Genomic DNA, 15,939 nt, shown 5'->3' with positions numbered 1-15,939 from the left:
ATATACATTGCTGTTTGGGTTGGAGGACAATGTTTTTAATGGCATTAGCCAAATACACATCAGGTGCTCTGAATGACCCTGAGAAATATCTACCTGTCTTCTCTTAAATATATCTCTACTGTATTGTGCCCTATCAATTAATACAAACCACCTCTCCCGCCAACAAATTAGTTGTTACAGCAGAAGCACACAGTGAAAGTTCAGGGGTTGTCCTCAGCACCTCTCCTGCAATAAGCTGCTGTGATGGCAGCGGCAACATTGAAGACTTCTGACAACTCAAACTTAGATTTGCCCCATTTGGTTTCAAGAATAGCTTGTGATGTATGCAGAAAAAAACCCCAAACCATTAGGGATACATATATGTCCACAAACTGTATGTAGCTAAGGAAAATTAAGCTATGTTATGTATACCACAAGTTTTACTGTTTGACCTAAAACCATTTGGATGCAAAGCTCTACTACTAAGTACTGCTTTAAGGCTGCAAATAGAGTAAATAGGATTGCCAGGCAATCATGTAACACTATAGCATTTGGTGGAAAAGCACTGAAAATGCTCAAGCACTGCACAGGTACTCAGTTTATTAGGTGTACTTCTATGCCACTAATCTCATCATAGTACAGATTAAGCTCTTGAAATGCTTTTTCTCCTTAAATATAAGACCTTCTTAGCTTAACTTGGATTTGAGTGTTTATTTTTGGGATTCAGTCATAAATCAAAAATGATAGACATTATAGTTCAGTGTAGAAAGAGCAGTTCTCTACTCCACCAAAGCCATCTGCCACTTTCCCATTAGCGGCCAAAAAAGGAATCCATCCTCTTCTGAGATTTCAGTGTCTACAGTTCCATTTCAGAGTTGTCCTCTCAAAAATGAGAGATGCTCCTCACAATCTTATCCCTCTCCCTATCATACATCAGCATAAATTCCATTGATCAAGTAATCCAGCCTAGTATAATGCCTCTTCTGAAAAGATTCATGTATTTTCTTCCCAGTCAATGCAATAACAAGCAATAAGAATATAACCCCAAAAAGCAAAGCTGCTACAAGTCTGCTTTTTTCTCCCAGCTGAGTGACATCCCTCCCTCTCAGATGGCTCTCCGGCAGATAGCTTTCTAAATCAGATGGGTCATAACCCTGAGCATTGTTTTGGGAAGACCTGGGGGAATCACTAGCAAACAGAGTGAAACCTGAAAAAGAGAAGAGGGTTACATGGCTAGTAACGTTGGAAGAGACAACCGTTGGCTCAGGAGGGATAGGTGGTGTTCTTAGCCCTGATGAGGTAGCAGCAGATCTGGAAGTTGTGGTCACCCACTTGGTTGTAGAAGTAGAAGCAGAAGTTGTGGAACTAGAAAGAGGAACCTGAGTAACAGCAGTGCTGATGGCAGCGATACCAGGCTTCACTCTGGCAATCGCAGTAGGTGGAAAGGTAGCTCTGTTGGTGGTGGTGACAGGAGTAAGTTTAGCACCACCAGAATGCAGAGAGGTTGTATGAGATTCCAGTCGGGTGGTACTTGTAGGCAGAGGAGTGAGAGTACTACTGCTGGGTTCAGGAACATTAGACTGAGTGGTGGGGAACAAAACAGAGGGCTTTCCATTTTGATCAGCAAAAGACATGTTTGGTGGCAGGTGAGTTACTTTCTGCTTTGGGATAAGGTCTAAGCTCTCAGGATGTTTTGCCCTTTGATATTCAGGAAAAACTGTATGAAATTCAGTGTTGTCTAAATGCTTGCCCATGTGGTTTGGGAGTTCAGATGCCTGATGAAAGACAGATTGTTGCAAAGCAGCAGTACGATTCTGATGGCTAGTCTGGCTGTGAGAAATAAAGGCTCCAGCATCTGAAGACAAAGAATACTCATTTGAAAAAAAGTCCTCCCTCCCGAAGGATGTATCCTGTGGGGCATGCGTATCTGGAAACAGAAAGGAAACAGTAGTATTTCATTATTTTTTATTACCACAGTCTTACTCTGTATTTCTCAGTAAGAGAGATGTAAGAGGGCTCCAAAAACACTAATGAAACTGAGGCTTCACTATCTTCCTTTCTTTAAAATATGCAGAGATTTCTAAATCCTGTCTGTGTCGTAAGACGTGTCAGCCTCAAGCCTGGACACATCTGATCCTGACTGCAACTTCCTATAGAATTTATCTGTGAAGAGCCATCATCCCAATCTGATTGTTTTATACTCATATTGCATGCATGTAAGCATTTCTTTATTTAGATTTGAAAAGCAGAGTGAGTAGGCTCATTGTCTTCAAACCATTCTCAGCCCTTGTCAGTTAAGAAGTTGGTATCACCAACCTCACTTTTATTTGTCAGATGTACACATTTCTACCTAGCCAAGATAATTATATCCTCCCTTTCTTGTAATACCCAAGCACCCTGTGATTGCTTGACACAATTCAATTTACACACAAAATTGTCTTACAATACAAGGTGGCAATAATATCCCCATTTCATAGGCCATTTTATATACATACTGATTTGTAGGAAAGACCTGAGCTCCTACTGCCATGCTAGAAGAAAGACATTGCACCAAGAGTCTCTGAACTATTTGCAGTGAAGACCTCCACAAGAAGCAGATTATGCTTTATAATTTCTCCAGAAGTCGATACGTATTCCTTGCAAAATGTGGGTGAATGCCATTTAATAGAATTTGGCAGCAACTCAACAGTGTTATATGACAGAAATTCCACACAAGCAATAATCATAGCAGTTAACTGATTCTAAACAGGTATTATTTTAATTGCCACTTTGTCTAAGTAGGAACTCTTATCTAAAGGGATGGTATATTTTCAGTTTTATTATACATACAAAGAAGCCTACTTGGCTGCTGCTTCCATGTGTATTTACAAGCCTTAAGACCCCACAAAAAAATAAAGTGAATAAAAAGCCCCAACCCAAAACAGCAAACCAAAAACCTCTCCGTGCTTTAAACAGGAGCACAGCAAATACATCTGCAATAATAGACACCAGTTTTTATCCTCACTTCCAGTCAAGCACCAGTGTGTTACCAAAGTAACATCTTCAACACAGATAATGGACTGACTTAGAGAAAAGCCATACTGTGTTTTTAGAGAGTGGCTTTAAATAACAAGATGTTCAGTTATTGCACTATATATATATATATATATATATGCATATATAGTATATGCATAATCAGAAACTGTATGCTCAAAGACAGCCAGACTGCTTCTGCAGCTCTGGACACATTTCCACACCAGCAAGGAAATGGGCTGTCACCACCACGGAGTCAGTCACCAATTCAGTTTTTCCCTGTTCCCGACGCACTCCCATGGAGCTCCCCCCTGTGTGTTTAAACAAACAGCGGATGTAGCGTGACAGCTACAAAGCACTTGCAGCATGCTATGTCATCTTCAGTTCCCTTGCCTGGGCAACAGCTAGAAAAGCACGGAGCAATCCCGCAGCGTTCAAAGGATGGAGGAGGGAATACAGGGAAGCTATGTATGAGTCCCATACAGGAGTTAAGTATCGCTGCTACTCTGGAGCACTCAGATTAATTAATGTAACTGACTGCATGAACTAACTCTACTCCACATTTTCAGCATCAAACCTTGATTTCACAGTATTCTTTGTCTCCATTTGAGATTACGAACTCCCAAATGCAGTGGCCCAAACCTGTCCTGGGAGAGGTACAGCTGGAGTACTAGGATAGCCTTGTTAGTAAGGAAGAACCGGGACACTACACAAGTCAAACTCTAAAAAGAGATGAAAACCCCAAAGTGGTCCTCCTGATATCTCAAATCCAGTAAGCTGCATTAGAAATCAAACTTCAGATTGTTTGATAAAAACCAAACAGCACCTCCTGAGCATACTTTGCTAGAACCCACCAGTCCTGCCTGGGTATCTTAGTGGGGTGGCAAAGGCAAGTGCCACAAAAGTACATGAACAGCAGAAACCAGAGATGTTCTTTCTTTTTTAGCCATAGCTTTTTGCAGCTGAGTCCATGCTGGGTCCATATTCTACTTCCCAAGCCATAGGTTGTTTCCATTAGTTAGCAGCCACAAGAGTAGTTAAAAAGAAGAAAATTAAATAAATCACTGCTAACATAGCATCAGTATTTATGTTGCTTTATTATCAGTAAAGTATCTTTCCTCCTTTTAGTTTGGTTTTCAGTGTAACCACATTCAGATTCTCATATGAAGGAATGACGCTTGACAGGTTTGTCAGTGCCAGCACCACTCAGATGCTACCTTTGAAAACTTACTAGGAACATGAAAAAAAAGTTGGCATAATCTTTTCACCATTCAGTGTTCACAGAAGCTAAAAAAATGCAAAATTAAAAGAGAAGGAATACGCAACCAAGTTATTAACTAAGCATTACACTACATGCAGGATGAGATGAAAGCACATGCACGATTTCATTTCTTGTTTGTCTGAAACAAGGGGGAAAAGAGCTGGAGAAAATAATAGTTCCAATGATAATTTTACAGGTATGCAGTTCATTTGTTGCACGTTGCTTTTGCCCAAATCTTGTGTGATTGTGCTTGCACAAAAGTATTTGGTAATGTACATGAATAATCTTTCTACATATCCTGCTGTTGCATAGTTCCTCTTGGAAAAGTTCTCTTCTTCAGCAAAGGATCAGTCTCTGAAAATAAGAACTATCTTCTCTCTCAAGCAGCCACACTGAAAGCACCTTGTGAGCTCTTGGCAGGAAGATAGTCTATCAGTTTCTTATCTCAACTGTTCAGACAGGTTTAGTGCAAGGCAACATCAGTCAACAAGTACAGGTTGCTATAAAAAATCCCACTGCACATGACAGATAGCGAGAAATTTCTGAGCATGCAGCCCACATGCCATAAAGCTGAGTTTAGACAGTTTGCATCCATTCTTCAGGTGCCCTGACTGAAAGCAGAAAATAACCATTGCCATCACAACACCACCACAGTGATCCTTGGAGGCTTGCCCAGCATTTGCTCAATGTTTCTGACTGCATACATATGGTTTTCATCAGTGTAGCATGGTTCCTTGGAATACAGAGAAGGCTACAAGGGCATCGTCCATTGCTTTCAGTGATACTCTTCAGCGTTATGTACAGAAAATTTTCCTTCTTGAATACATTAACATGGAAGCAGCTTCTTTTTGGTTTAAGCAATGGAAAATTATGAGTAGTTCTGAATCTAATGTGAAGGAATTTCATAAGGGTCAGGATGTTACTCCAATGAGGCAGAGTCCACACAGGAGCTCACCACACACCTGCCCATCAAACATCCATAAAGCAAAAGAGCAACATTTTCAAGCTACAGTGTGTGCCTTAGAGCATTTTACCAGAACAGCAACCCCCAAACATTTTCTGGTCACTACTGAAAACTCACAGGTGCAAAACCCATCTATCTAGCGTGGGAACTGGTGGCTCCTACTGTTACTTACCTCTAGTTATTTTGTAGCTCACAAGTCCTGTTGCGGGTTTCATTGGGCAAGCCTCAGTACTAGGGCAGTAAAACAGGTAGCAGTTTGGATGTGCGCTTGTCCTTCGAGGATCAAAAATCATCAGATTGCACTTCTTGTCTCCTGCAAAACATGATAAAGACGTATTTCAGCAATAAGAACTTTTACAGAGTCTTGATAATGAGCTCTAGTTTGTTAATTTTTCTTCATGTGAGTAACAGGAAAACTACTGACATAACATTCCTACAGGAAAAACAGCCCAGGACTGCAAAAGAATGGCTCAGGGCCAATGTACAGAAGGTCACACCTTCCTCTTCCTGTACAGATGAATTTATAATGAGTTTAATCCCTCACCTTCCCCTTGCTCCTTCCACACTGGCACCACTTTATAATTTCTTGCTTGCAAATCCTGATAAATCGGAGAACCTCAATATGCCCATGGGGGAGGAAATTATTTATACACTTTTCCTTATCACATCCCAGGAACTGTTTGTCTCATTCCTGCTTGTGGGGTCACCTTTACCACGTCATTTCTACTTGCCTTTCTAAGAATCCAAGAGCTTGATGTCAACCAGTGCTCTCAGAGAAGGGTAAGCACTCCTTTTTCCCCCCTTTAAACGTAGTGTAAAATGTCAGTTACTTTTACTAAATGTCAGTTACTCAGTGCATCTGCTAACCACAGCTTACACATCTGAGCCTGGTGATCTGAAATGTTTTATAACATTTAAAACTACCGCTGTTTCTTTGCTGCAACTATTTTGCTGAGCACTGAGGGGTCCTGCACCGAGATCTCTCCTCACGCTCGGCGAAGCAGGCTTAGCAGCCGCAAGCTCTTACCAATCGCAGCGCGCATGGAGGGATAAATTAACGTTTCTACGCTGAATACAGAGGACAGCACTCCAACAGCACGCGAGCCCAACTCCCTAAGTCATTTCCCAACAGAGAGGGCCAGCGAGGAAGAAGTTACCTGAGATCTTTATCCCCGAGCAGCAGGCATGGACACAAGCCTCGGGCGCTGGGACGTACGTGGGCTCCGCTCCTCGGACGCCTTTGAGCAAGGAGAGGTTGATATCGATGATGGTGTTTTCCATCCTCTCCGCGGAGCACTCCCGGCCCGGAGGTGGCCCCGCCATCACGCCGGTGACCACCAGCAGGCACACCTGCCAGCGCCCACTGCCGGGGGCCATGGTCTCTCGGGTCCGGGACTCTGCCGGGCCCAGCCTCTTCTCCGACACAACCCGGGGGGAAAGCAGCAGCAAGGAAACCGCGGCTGCCCCGGGCCGCCGGTACGTCCGGGAGGAGGGACGGAGGGAGGCGGGCCTGGGCCGCATGCCTGCCCTCCTGCCCCCGCCTCCTGCCCGTTCACCTGCTCTCCTTCCCCCTGTCCCGGCGTGCCTGCAGTGATGCCCCCGCTCTTTCAGCCGTCCGCAGGCCCAGAGGCTCGTCCCGGCAGTCGAGGGCAATGGAAAAACCACCCGCAGAAACTCTTCAGGTGGAGGCGGTGGGGGCCGGGCTGATGTGTTTCTACTCGCAGCCTGACCTGCCGCTCCTCCGAGATCCGGGTTTGGAGGCTGTATGAAAGTGATTAAGATGCATATCCTGCTCTAAATGCACATGTGTGTATTTTAATGCGTAAGCGTCTCTTTACTACCTGAGTAATCCTGTTCAAATCATAGCCAAGCACAGGGTGTTTACTGAAAGGGTGTTGTATGGACAAGCCTGTCTGCTGGAAGCATGGACGGGCAGCTTATCCTTCAACAGCCTTAGTTCAGTGGCTTGCTTAAGTAATGTTTTTGCTTGGGAATCTTTGTCTTTCATTTCCTTTTTGTTTTGTTGGGTTTTTTGTTTTGTTTTGGTTTGGCTTTCTTTGGGGGAGGGAGAAAATGTGTCAGAATAAAACTGGCCCAGAGCATAAGGAGTGCAAGGAATAAAAAGATTTTAAGATATATTCCTCTTTTTTCAGGTCTCTCATCTTTAAAAGGATGAGCATGCTATGAATAGTTAGAATAATACAGTTATCTGTAAATAAAATACATTTTCTTTTTAACCATGGTCCATTACCTGAAGAGACACCAAAGGGCAGGTTATTTTACACATGGTAATGGTTTGGGTAGTATAATGAAACTAGGGAGTCTGGTTGTGTCTGGCAATCACCTGCTGTCTATTTGAAAGAATCTCACAGAATCACAGACTACCAGGTTAGAAGGGACCTTAAGGCTCACGTGGTCCAACCCTTCTAGGCAAAGTATGTCCCAGCACCCTGTCCAGATGAATCTTAAAGAGCATCCAATGCTGGGGAATCCACTGCTTTCTTGGGGATATTATTCCAGGGGCTGGTCGTTCTCATTGTGAAAAGTTTTCCTTGTGTCTAGTAGGAATCTCCACAGGATAAACTTGTGCTGATCACCCTTCATTGTTTCCATGCAGCTCCTTGCAGAAAGAGAGACTCCACCTTTGTAGCCAGCCTTTAAATACTGAAACATGGTGGTAAGGTCTCCCCTGAACCTTCTTTTCTCCCAGCTGAACAAGCCCAGTTCTCCCAGCCTTTCCTCCTAGGCAGGCTTCCCAGTCCTTTGCTCATCTTTGTGGCCCTTCTGTGGACCCCCTCCAGCCTGTCCACAGATTTTTGTATAGCAGAGAAAGAAACATAAATTGAGGTGAAACTCCCTCCTTCTCTGAGATCCCTGGAAGGGGCACAGTGCCAGCAGCAGCAGTGGGAGCACATCCTGCTCCATGCTGCCTGCCCTTCACCATGCCTAACACCATGGACCCAGGCCAAGGGATGAGTGGCTGACTTGTTCTTCATGCTCAGTTAGTTCCTGTCTCCTTTGCTAATACAGCTTTATGTTGGCTTTTATTTGGACATCAGTGCTGTAAAAGGCTGAGTCCATCATCTCATTTCACATCAAATAGCCAATTTGGGGCAATTACTCATGTTTTATTGTGACTCTTGCATTCCTGATACTTTTCCCTGATTTTTTCACCTGCATTTGTTTAAGAAAATGTGTATTTCTCAGTTTTGGAAATGTAGAGGAATAATTTTGGTAGCCAGGTTTCCCTTTTTTCATAAGCTGGTACAATTATTTTCACTGTTAAAATGCTCTAGGAGAATGTGAACATTTTGTCACCTATGAACTGCGTCACACAGTGAATGACCGATGGGACTGAATACCAACAGCAAGCACAAATACTGCCTGTGCTATGCATTGGGCAGAGTCCCAGCTGCCACCTCCCTTTGCTTGCATAGTGGTGGTGGAAGAAGCCAAGCTTAAAGATGCTGAAAAGAAAAAAAGGCTAAATGTCTGGCTGGAGTGGTTGTAACTGAAAGGTTCTTCACTGGGACTGCTGGGATAGTGTTAAGTGTTAGGGGTGTCAGGGTACCAGAATGATAGTGAATGTGAAGCCCTGTGGAGAGACTACTGTGTGAGACAGGCATAAATGATTACAGGAATATGAGAAGGGCTGATGTGATATATAATATGATTACAGGGAAAAAGAGAGAGCATGGGATGGCATGATTGTGTATTTTGAGTGCTGGGTATATTGAATATACTGAGTAAGTCATAAAGGAAAAATTAAACAGATAAGAAACGGTATAAAATATTTGCCAAAGTCCTTATGTTACTTGTGTTATGGTAATACAGGTAAAACATCAGATGTATATTCTAATGTAGATATAGCTGTGCACTGTTTCAGGTACATTCAGTTAGGCACTTGATACAGGATGCCACAGAGGACTTGCATTATATCCACATCAGAAACAAAGAATTCATTTACACATCTAACATACTAATATATACCTTTATTTTAAAAATGGTTTCCACGTGGTAAAATTCCATGTGATAAACAAACGTTGGTTGACAGATAAATTAAAACTCCTTGGGGTGGTGATATACAGCAAATTCACACTTTCAAAATAATATATGGAAACACTTCAGAGAGGAGTGAGTTGTCCATTACACAGGAGCAGAAGGGATGTGAATTGAAGGTAAATTTGCTGATGCAGAGCAGTTAATTTAAACATTTGTCTGAGATAGATAATGTCAAATTACCTTATGGCAGGCACTGGTTAGGCTGTAGTCCTACAGATGTCATGCACTTTAGCTGTAAAGGCTGCATTTATGTTTAAACACTACCAGTCCTCCCATACAAGCCACTGAGACTGCTCATGGGTGTGACTTTAATTATGTGTGTGCATGTTACAGATTAGGAACTTGAGTTTGTAAACTGACTTGTGCCAACAATAGTTGGTTCTTCCCCCCCCCCCCCGAAATATTGTTTTCATACTATTTGTTATTTCGGCAGGAATCGAGCAGTTGTTCAGGTAATTGAAAGAAAGGTCTATTATTATTAGGTTACAAAAGCAGAGTGTCTACAGCTAGGAAAGGGTGGTGTTGGACTGGGATGCCTTCCCACAGCCTTGACCTCGGTAACGGTTGTGAGGCGCAGTTCCCATGAAATAGTAGCATTATTTTTGTGTTTAATACAAGTGTGGTGGCAGTTAGCAAAGGCAGCCAAGAGAAATGATGCTGAGTTCAGTGCAGAGCTTTTGATGGTGCTGGGCATCATGCATGAGCAGGGAACAGATTCGGTCAGCAGCTAGCACACACAAGCACTGTTCTGTATTTTATTCCATATTCCATTTTGACGGATGCTCCATCCCTGGCAGTGTTCAAGGCCACATTGGACAGGGCTTGGAGGAACCTGGTCTAGTGGAAGGTGTCCCTGCCTCTGGCAGGGAGGTTGGACTAGGTGATCTTTAAGGTCTCTTCCAACCCAACCCAGTTTGTGATTGTATGATGGTGCAATGATTTATAGGCAATGCTTCTGTCACAGACATTTGTGTGGCTTCTTTTCCAACGTGTCAGATATGAAAACAGTAAGTCTGAAATCTCAGCATATGTTTCCTTTACCTGCTTCCCGGCACAAGGACAAAGGCAGTTGGGATGGCTGTTTCCTGCATGTGACTCTGCTGGGGTCCTGCTGCAGGCAACGGGCTGCAGTCTGGGGGGGAGTGATGTCTGTGAGCCCACCAAGCAACCCATGGGAGAAAAGCATGGCCCACCTGCCAGGGGTTGCTTTACAGAGTCACAGAATCGTTCAGGTTGGAAAAGACCTTTAACATCATTTAGCAGGCAGTATGAGCTGAAGACTCAGCATGCTGGGGTTTGAAGGGTTTGACTTAGGACAGGAAAATTAATACAGAATCAGAGGGTTGGAAAGGACCATCAAAGCTCATCTAGCCCAAAACCCCTGCAATGAGCATCTTCAACTAGATCAGGCTGCTCAGAACCATCATCCTTGAATGTCTCCAGGGATGGTGCATCCACCCTCTGTGAGCAACCTGTGCCAGTGTTTTACCACCCTCATTGTAAAGAATCTGTTCCTCGCGTCCAGCCTGAATCTCCTCTCTTTAAAAGCATCACCCCTCCTCCTATTGTAACAGGCCATGCTAGAAAGTATCTCCCTTTTTTCTTACAGGCACCTTTTAAGAACTGAAAGGCTGCTCTGAGGTCTCCCTGGAGCTTTCTCTTCTGCAGGCTGAACAACCCCCACTCTCTTAGTCTTTCCTCATAGGAGAGGTGTTCCAGACCTTTGCTATACCCAGAATTAAAAATCAGATTAGCAATGTTTTGCCCCGAGTCGTGTTCGCTCCCCGCCACGCTCCGGCTGGGCAGCTTGCAGGAGACCTGAGCCGAGGGCCGGTTCCCCCACAGGCCCAAGGAGGCAGTGACACGAGTCCCCCAACCTCTGATCGCCATCCTCCCCCGCTTCCCTTTCACTGCGGCCTCCGCCTCTTAGCGGAGCTCCGCCTGCACGCCGCGCCGGGCGGAGCCTGCCCTTGACCCGGGCGCAGACGCCGGCCGGCGCAGCCGGAAGCCCCGTCGGCGGGCGGCGGTGGCTGGCCGGGGGAGTGCCGCTGCCCCCCGAGCTGCAGGAGGGCGGGGAGGAGGCGGCAGCGGCCCGGCAATGGGAGCGGAGCACAGCGCGGAGGCCGAGAGCCGCGCGGGCGAGTCTAGCACCTCAGGTGGTTGCTCGGGGCGGAGAGCGGGGTTCCCGCTGTCTGCCGGCGGCCCGGAGGGAGGGGATGCGGTGGCGTGGTGGTGCGGAGCTCGGCTTCGCTGCAGGGGCCTGGCGAAGGGGAGGCGGTTGCTGTGGAGAAGGGAACGGCTTTGCTTTCCCTTGTGAGGCTGCAGCTGGCGGCGGCCCGTCCCTTTCTCTGGGCGGGCGGGAGGGAGAACGCCGGGCCTTCTTCGGGCGTCACCGCCTGGGTCGGGGGAGGCAGAGGCGGCAGGGTGAGGGCCCTGTGCCTGGTGGCAGGGGTGGAACGCGGGGAGCGGCGTGCAGAGCTCGGGGGAGAGTACCGAGGAGTGTGTCAGTGGGGCAGGTGTGTCATGACCTGCCCTTCAAGGGTCTTGACAGACCTGTGCTGAACATCTTGTGTTCTTAAAGGGGGTAAGGGAGTTTGTGGAACTTCTGTGGTCTCAGTCGTGTGCTTACGCTATAAAAAACGTACCTGAGCTGTATTAAATATAGTGACAGATGCCTAGGGTTGAATTCTGATGGAATCTCCTTCTTGTTTTGACTGTTCTCTTTATCTCACGTATCCTTCCAGCATCTCCATCACCAGCCAAGCAGCGAGCAAAAATGGATGACATTGTGGTGGTAGCCCCAGGGACACAGCCCTCCCGGAATGTCAGCAATGATCCCGATGTCATAAAACTGCAGGAAATTCCAACTTTCCAGCCCCTTTTGAAAGGTAAGCTATTGTTCTTCCCCTGTTTTTAAAGGCCTTAGTTTTTCGGTTTGTACCTAATGGAGTGTGTGCTTTGTGTATCCCGAGGCTCCTGCTGATGTTCACGCTTCCACGTATATTTTTCACTACTCGTGTTGTTTCAAACCTTACTTTAATTATTCCCAGGCTTCTAAATAGCTAGGGAACTGGTTTAGAGATGTGTTGGTAGTGCTCACTGCAGTAGGCCCATCTACTGTGAAGATACTACAGCTCCAAGCATGCCAGCTTGTCCTGTACCACTGGTTGATGAGAGGTGCTGTGTTACGTTCTGATATATAATGGACTGCAGTCTCCAGTTTGGCTTTAGGCTTTTAACAACATCTGTGTGTTACTCTCTTGTAGGCATAGCTCCCTGTGTATGGGTGCAGTTGCTTGAAATCAAGATTATCTTGTGGGAATTTCTAACACAGCAGATCTTGTTCTTGTTTAGTGGGGTGGTTGGGCTGAGGATAGTGTGGGTCCTTGAGCCCTGTGTTGACAACATCCCTTTGTATCAGTGGACTTTATAAATTCCTTCCATGTCTTTTTGCTTTGTTTCTTTTTCTCCCAGTCTTTTTCTCTTTCTTCTCCTGCATTCTTTGTTCCTTCTGTTCTGTTCAAAGGGAAGTGAAGATTTAAATTGGAGTTGTGAGGCCTACATTTACCAAAAACTCTTTGTACATTTTGCAGTCAGGCTTCTAGCTACCTCTTTTTGTGGAGACCATGCAGTGTGTTTAATATCTGAAAGCCCCTTAGGAAGGAAGTTGTCTGGAGCAGCCTGCTGCTGAGCTCCTCTCTCTTGAAACAGCATGGGTCAGCAAACTTGTGTGAGTGGGCACTCAGTGAGGCAATGCTTTTTGAAAATGTGAGGCTTGCTGTGCATGCATACCTTGGCTGCAGCACTTGCTTGTGCCTGCGATGATAGAGAGGAAGGAGTTGGGATGTTTAGCCATCCCTGCTACTGGGAGGAATGATGTGGCTTTCCACAGCAGAGGGTTTAGGCACTACTGGTCTGAGTGTCACTGGTTCACACATGGTGGCTGAGAAGATAGGGCAGCCACTTTGCCCCGCAGGCATCTCTAGAGGTGATGTAACATCACATCACTTTTTGGACAGAAACTCTTTTTTGTTTGTTTGGTCATTTTTTCTTGTGTCAACTGGATGCAGACCTTGGAACATGACTAGAACTTGGAACACGGATGCTATGACAGCCCATTGGGACAAATATTTACTATATACTGCTTCATAGGGGTCTAGATGTGTGCAGCACTGACCACTGTTTCCAGGGGCAGAAAGACAGGCCAATAAATTGGAGAAAACCAAACATGAATGTTCTGGGGGTTGGTACTGCAGTCCCTCTCGACCAAGGACAGAATGTGTGTGTTAGTTATACTGCTGGGATTTTTTTGAGCTGTACAGAGAGTGATATTGAAATCTGTATCTGATTTATTCCTGACACTTTCAGTGCCATTTTAGAATGGACTATTAAGGTCACTGGTGCTGGCACAGCGTTCTTGTCAGCTGCAGGCTGGGTCATTCCGGGTGGGCAGAATATGCTTTGCTGGAGTCCTGCCTTGTATAAAAGGTGGAACCTGGATCTTGCCAGTGGCAGTTTAGAATGTAAGTGATGGAACCCAAATCCAGAAAAGAAATAAGGAAGTTTTAATTTGAAAAACCAAATTAGAAGGTGCATTAATATCCGGTACTGAGTTGTTTGTGCATGCAAAAGAACGCAATGACAAAGAGTTTCAGTTCCCCCCAGCCTTAAATGTGGTGAGTGAATCTGGGTTGCACAAGAGCTGTGGAAGTACTGTGAAGCGGGGTTCGTGATTGCTTCCAGAGGCGGTGTTCCTGTGTGGGTGTTTAAGGTGCAAGGGTACAGGGCTTGAGGTAGGAAGTGGGAAATAAGAGATAGTAACCACGTAGCTGAGAAAAAGATTGGAAGGCACTGCATAGATGGCCAGTGCAGGTCCTTTAACTCCTAAACACGCATGCATTGTTTGGTGGGAAGTTGTCTTGGTCACCGAGATGCTTTTCCTAGTCTTACTTTCGACCTGAAGCTGTATATGTAGGATACATACCTTTTCTCTGTTTATCGGTCGGCCTGCTGAATTTCCTTGAGTCTCTGGAGATGTGGTGACATCTGGTGACTGCGTATGAGTATTGCATGCTTAATCACTTCTGTGATTAAGATACGCACATAAAGGTAAGGCTTTTTCAGCCTCTTGCTACTTCTGTAGCAAATATTGCACCTCAGTTACAGCTATGAGTGTAGGGTCCTTCTGAGTAGTGTTTGCCTTCTTTGAAATTGTGTTGTGGTTACTGAGCGTGCGTAATAAGCAGTGTTTGAGAGGTCAGCATTTAAGATTCTGCTTATTCCAGTGTTTGAACCTGTTGGACATGGCTGGTTGGGGCAAGTATACTGTCCTGAAGTAGCTGTGTTGCCCCTCCTACAGTGAGTCAAGGACTGGAGCGTGTCCTTTTTATAATGGTAGGGAATGCCTTCTCTGGGCTGTATTCACATGGACAGAGAGGGGAGAGTTTCCCCTAACAGTGGGGTTAGGAAAGATCCCTGGGGATGACTGTTAAATTGCCATTTGCCAACATCAAATCCCAGTCGCACTTGAACTGAGAGGAGAAGAAAACATACTCTAACTACTTGTAAGGAATATACCTGGGAGTGAAGTGCCTGAAGCTGCTATATATTTGGAGTACAGAGAGGTCATGCATGCATATTTCTTTTGTAGGTTATGAGCAAAGCAGCCCATCTTAAGAAGGTGTTAGGAAAAAAACCTAAAAATGCAGTTTTCTGTGTGGTCGTGACTGCAGAAAGCTTGTAAGATATTACAGTGTAGGACTGCTGAGAACTTACTGGATCTGTGAAGTATCATGTCTGACTGGAGATTTGGCTTTTATGATCAGGAGGTCCTCTTTGAGGATTGAGGACTGTTGGCAAGAGATGAGATCCACTTGGCAAAGTGCAGTCAGAGCATCTTTACCAACAGGTGGGCCAACATGAAACAAGAGTGTTAAATTAATGATGATTAATGACCACAGTTAAGTGAGGAAGCAGTGGATAGGGTTGAAAAGTGAATGATGAATTTTTTTTTTCCATTCAGTTTTTCTTGGTAATTCAAGTAAGAGGGGTGGGGTAAGGAATTAAACATTGTTATAGGGCTTCCCAAAGCTTTTGAAGAGGTGTTTAGGTTTTAAGTTTGTGCTGTGAAAATGGAATGCTCACTGTGTTCTTCCAGAAGGCATCAGCATCTCAAGCCTAAAGAAAGGTGAGGTCTGTCTTTCTGGTAGCAGTGAAGTGTTAGGTAAACGAAAAAGGTGAATACATATGAAGGATCTATTGGTGTGTGTTACTAATATAGAAGAGACTGTTTAAGAACTAGTCATCCAAGTACAGGTACAATTCCTATTCTGAGCTAAGGTCAGCAAGACCTAAGGCAAACAAAAGCTTGAGAGTAGGAACAAAAACTTTGACAGGTGTACTGTTAAACACGCATTAAGCCAAGACCTGTCAAGGCATAAATTAGAAGTAAATGAATAGGTTATGGCTAACCCAGTGAGATCTTTCCTTACCATGCTGCCTATTATCCATATTTACATTGCTTCTTTATCAATAAATGTATTTCACAAATTAAAAAACGAGGCCTTTACTCTGAAGAATCTAGGGTACAGTTTACCTAGCAGTAATGTAAGAAAGAAACTGAAGTTACATGCCAGAAAGAGTCTTGAAAGATAGGTCCAGC

The 15,939-nt window shown here is 44.8% G+C and overlaps 2 protein-coding genes across 2 annotated transcripts in view; one reads left to right on the top strand and one right to left on the bottom strand.

The window, feature by feature from the left end:
* Positions 1-559: 559 nt before the first annotated feature.
* Positions 560-6,643, bottom strand: MANSC1 (MANSC domain containing 1). The gene is made up of 3 exons (XM_061358355.1): positions 6,374-6,643; positions 5,389-5,529; positions 560-1,906 (listed from the first exon to the last, which is right to left on the bottom strand). Exons 1-3 carry the CDS (start codon positions 6,591-6,593, stop codon positions 906-908), a joined length of 1,362 nt encoding a protein of 453 aa, XP_061214339.1. The 5' UTR covers positions 6,594-6,643; the 3' UTR covers positions 560-905.
* A 4,676-nt stretch (positions 6,644-11,319) lies between these two features.
* The window catches only part of BORCS5 (BLOC-1 related complex subunit 5), a 63,014-nt gene continuing 58,394 nt past the window's right edge, over positions 11,320-15,939 (top strand). Inside the window, exons 1-2 of the mRNA XM_061358769.1 lie at positions 11,320-11,434; positions 12,023-12,166. Of these exons, the coding sequence (XP_061214753.1) occupies positions 11,377-11,434; positions 12,023-12,166 (202 nt within the window). The 5' untranslated portion in view covers positions 11,320-11,376. The remainder of the gene's footprint in view (positions 11,435-12,022; positions 12,167-15,939) is intronic.

Source organism: Neopsephotus bourkii, unplaced genomic scaffold (genome assembly GCF_033783945.1).
Source record: "Neopsephotus bourkii isolate Nb327-2 ecotype Australia unplaced genomic scaffold, CSIRO-AGI_Nbou_v1 NB_107, whole genome shotgun sequence".
NCBI lineage: Eukaryota > Metazoa > Chordata > Aves > Psittaciformes > Psittacidae > Neopsephotus > Neopsephotus bourkii.
This window is presented reverse-complemented; position numbering and strand designations above follow the sequence as displayed.

Bases quoted from the DNA above. Each gene is read 5' to 3' on its own strand.
- MANSC1 (XM_061358355.1), bottom strand. From the start codon at position 6,593: ATGGCCCCCGGCAGTGGGCGCTGGCAGGTGTGCCTGCTGGTGGTCACC. The intron at 5,530-6,373 runs GTAACTTCTTCC...CATGTTTTGCAG, and splicing joins CTCGGGGATAAAGATCTCAG to GAGACAAGAAGTGCAATCTG. The intron at 1,907-5,388 runs GTAAGTAACAGT...TTCTGTTTCCAG, and splicing joins GAGCTACAAAATAACTAGAG to ATACGCATGCCCCACAGGAT.